The 4,213-nt window shown below is 32.0% G+C and overlaps 1 protein-coding gene across 1 annotated transcript; it reads left to right on the top strand.

Annotated features, from left to right (window-relative positions):
• The first annotated feature begins 347 nt into the window (after window positions 1-347).
• LOC109806169 (hypothetical protein At1g04090) lies at window positions 348-4,213 on the top strand. The gene is made up of 2 exons (XM_020368550.3): window positions 348-1,605; window positions 2,521-4,213. Exons 1-2 carry the CDS (start codon window positions 1,512-1,514, stop codon window positions 3,981-3,983), a joined length of 1,557 nt encoding a protein of 518 aa, XP_020224139.1. The 5' UTR covers window positions 348-1,511; the 3' UTR covers window positions 3,984-4,213.

Below are 4,213 nucleotides of genomic sequence, written 5' to 3'. Positions count from 1 at the left end.
TTATATGTTAAAGTGATTTTTTTTGATGAGTGGAATGTGATATTGTTGTTAATCTATCTATGCTATGTACATATACATGTCTTGTTTGTGTTTGGTTATTCGGTGTGTATTCCTACACCGTGAGCCAGAGTGAGATGTTCCTCACTTCCTTTTCTTTTGTGTTGTTTTCCTTGATTGTTATATAGGTAATTATCATCATGAGACTAAGGATGTCAGTGACGAAGCTTAGGCTTCAATGTTGGACTTTTCTCTGATAGGACATGTGACATTGGGGCATAGATAGGATTAGATTAGGATATTGTTCTTATTATTTTGAAAACCTTAGCATTATATCTTTGTAATTTCTGTTGATTAAGTTATTTGTTTAAGTCATGGATGTGGTACTCTCTATCTAAACACGTTTGATATTTTAAGTATGAAAGATTGTGTTATTCAAATTTTATTATTTGTGTTATGGTATGCGGGGTAGAGGGTGTCACAAAAAATTCTATTCAACCAGGGTCGGCATAACATATTTTGGAGCCTAAAACGAATTTTGAAGTTAGACCTTTTCAAAATCAATAACAATAAGAAAATCATTAGTCATCCAAAAAAAAGGAACTTTCAACAAAAAATTACAATACTATGATCAAACCGCAATCTTTACAATGCTAGACTTAGACAACGACCAACAAATCAAAGTTAATATTAATACAATTGATTTATTAAATTCTATAAGTAAAAACAATATTTTGGGGGTCTAAAGTTAAGACTTGGATTGCCTTATGCATGGGCGGGTCCTGAATTCAACATTATATTTTTAAGGAAAAAAATGTGTAACTTATTTTGTATCTTAATATAAAAGAAATAATAATATAATACTCACATTAATTTCTCATAAAAGTGTAGAATAATTTATTTTAAATAAATTAAGTGAAAGTGCAATATATTTTAATATAAGAGACGAATAATATAACACTTACAATTGTTTTTCGCAGGTAAGCGTGTAATTTGTTTAAAATATCGAATTCGTGTGAAGTGTTAATGAAGTAAAATTTTAGACTTCAAATGCAAACTTAGATGCGCAAGCAACAAATAATAATATATACAAACGTATTGTTTTTCTTTATTTTTCCGGCCATTATTTCTCATTAAAAAAAAATGCCATATAGAATCTAGGCTGGTCGTGAAAAGGAAAATTCTCGAGGAAAAGAAGATCCTCATTCTTGTTGAAAAGTATCACTCCAAGAAAAAGCAAGAGGAAAGTGTTGGATCACCTACATACAAAGTATAACCTATACCATGCATGGATCACAATATCTTGGCTAGTTTGTTCACGCTAAGAGGAATATTTTCAAGGATCTTTTTTATAACAATGCTATTAAAACCCATTTTACAATGATATTTTGTAGCTAAGTTTCACGAAAAGAATATGCTTCTTCTTGCAAAATGCACAAGCTTTTACTATTATCTAATTAATAGCCATATTGGATAACAAAGTGACATAATATTCAACCTTCTAAAAAAAAGCCATGTCGAGTTCTCGTGGGCAATTCAAGCCAAAGAAAAATCTACCCATTGAAACCACATTTAAGCTTCCTGCGGATATCCCTGTTTGGCCACCAGGTACACATTATTCAGTAATACATCTCTTCATTTCTGTTTTTGATCAATCATCTCCTCATTCTTTTATAGATAGGCAATACATATATATATATATATATATATATATATATATATATATATATATATATATATATCGAAATGTTTGTTGGATTAATCATTTAATCAATCTAATTTTGTGAATTAACATTAATTAATTATTAAGAAATATTTTTTAATTATTAATATTAATATATTAATTATTAATACTTATATTAATAATTAATAATGGTCAAATTATCATAATACCTAATTATTTGATAGATATTGTATTAGGTTTTTTATTTTGAATAACCTATGATGGGTTGCATTATTCAATAAATGTTCAATAAGAGGTCTTTATCTCTTATAATTAGTTATTTAATCACTATTTTATTAGATGGTAAATATCTTGTTTTTGTTGAACTAATCATGATTGAGGGTAGTTTTTTTTATCATTCAAGTCTCTTCCATAATATTTGTTTGAATCTCATGAAAAATAAGACAAATCAATTCTTTACCATCTAATAATATGGTACAGTTTTTGTTTTTATATGATCTTTATTGATTTAGGTTTATATTTTTTCATCAATGTTGGGATAAATTTTTTTATAAACACTTTTAAAAAAGAAAAATAAAAAAAATGAAATATAGTTTTACATAAGCTAAAATTAACTTGTGCATAAGTTATTTTTGTAAAAGTTTTCTCTCATTAACTTTTTCAAAATCTTATTTTTAACTGATACATTAATTATTTCCATCTTACGGATAAACTTATTTTAATTTTTCATTTTTGTCTCCTAAAAGCACTTTAATATAAATTTATCTAAATAGGAATTTCTGAATTTGATTATGGTAATTTTTCTGATGGTTTTTATTGGGTTGTCACGCATTTTGTAGGTAATGGATTTGCAACCGGCATCATTGACCTTGGTGGTGGGTTGCTAGTGTCACAAATAACAACATTCAACAAAGTTTGGACAACCTATGAAGGTGGACACAATAATCTTGGTGTCACTTTTTTTGAACCAACAGGTCTATCTGAAGGGTTCTTTATGCTGGGATATTACTGCCAACCCAACAACAAACCTCTTCATGGTTGGGTTCTTGTGGGGAAAGATAACTCATCAACCGCCAATAGAGCTTTAGCCATACCACTTGATTACAAATTGGTATGGAACACTCGGTCTCTAAAAATAAAGCAAGATGGAGAAGGCTATATTTGGTTACCAATAGCCCCTGAAGGGTACAAACCTGTGGGCCATGTTGTCACCACCTCACAAGAGAAACCTTCCCTTGACAAAATAAGGTGTGTTAGATCAGACCTCACTGATGAATGCACAACACACCATTCAATGAAGCTTTGGAGAATAGACAACAAGAGGTTCAATGTGTATGATGTTAGACCAATAAAGAGAGGGGTTGAAGCTCAAGGGGTTAGTGTAGGAACCTTTGTAGCACAAAGTGGAGGGACAAATTCCAAAGCTTTACCTATTGTTTGTTTGAAAAACACCAAGGGTGGATTTCCCTCCATGCCTAATTTATCACAAGTTAAGGCATTTATCAAGGCTTATTCTCCATATATGTATTTGCATCCCATGGAAGAGTACCTCCCTTCCTCTGTGGAATGGTTTTTCACCAATGGGGCATTAGTTTTGGAGAAAAGTAGAAAGGGTGACATCAAAGAGAGTTCAATAGAACCAAGAGGCTCTAACCTTCCACAAGGTGGTTCTAATATTGATGATGTTGTTACCCATTGGTTGGACTTGCCTATGGATGAAACCAAGAGAGTTAGAGTCAAAAAAGGAGATTTAACAAGTGCACAAGCTTATGTTCATGTTAAGCCCATGCTAGGGGGGACTTTTAGTGACATTGTCATGTGGGTTTTCTATCCATTTAATGGGGGTGCAAGGGCAAAAGTGGCATGCACCAACATTCCACTGAGGACCAAAGGGGAACATGTGGGGGATTGGGAGCATGTGACACTAAGGGTGAGCAACTTCAATGGAGAATTGTGGAGGGTTTACTTGTCACAACATAGTAGGGGTCAATGGGTGGATGCCTCTGAGGTTGAGTTCCAAAATGGTAATAGACCTGTGGTTTATTCTTCCTTGCATGGCCATGCTTTGTTCCCAAAACCTGGGCTTGTAATGCAAGGAGTGAGAGGATTGGGCATAAGGAATGATGCAGATAAAAGTGAGAAGGTCATGGATATGGCAAAAGGGTTTGAAATAGTTGGAGCTGAATATTTGGGGTCACAAATTAGAGAGCCACCTTGGTTGAATTATTGGATGAATTGGGGCCCCAAGAATGGGCCCAAGGGCCCAAAGCAAAAGGATAGCTGGAAAGGAGATGAACGATGACTCATTTTTACACTTGTATTCTACACTTTTCTTCTATAATGTTTCTTTAAAAAAAAAAAAATAAGAGAGAGAAGAAGAAGAAGAAGAAGAAGAATAAAAAAAAAAGAAAGACAGAAAATTTTCTTTCATATAAGAAAAGAGTGTTAAGTGTGAATGTATGTTTACATAAACCTCTTTAAAAATACTTATAAGAGAAAAAAAAAATGGAAAAAATTATAAATTGAAATTAA

Source organism: Cajanus cajan, chromosome 10 (genome assembly GCF_000230855.2).
Source record: "Cajanus cajan strain Asha chromosome 10, NIPB_CcT2T_4, whole genome shotgun sequence".
Lineage (NCBI taxonomy): Eukaryota > Viridiplantae > Streptophyta > Magnoliopsida > Fabales > Fabaceae > Cajanus > Cajanus cajan.
The sequence above is the reverse complement of the archived record's forward strand: the minus strand, read 5'-3'. Positions and strand labels throughout refer to the sequence as shown.

Bases quoted from the DNA above. Each gene is read 5' to 3' on its own strand.
- LOC109806169 (XM_020368550.3), top strand. From the start codon at position 1,512: ATGTCGAGTTCTCGTGGGCAATTCAAGCCAAAGAAAAATCTACCCATT. The intron at 1,606-2,520 runs GTACACATTATT...CGCATTTTGTAG, and splicing joins TATCCCTGTTTGGCCACCAG to GTAATGGATTTGCAACCGGC.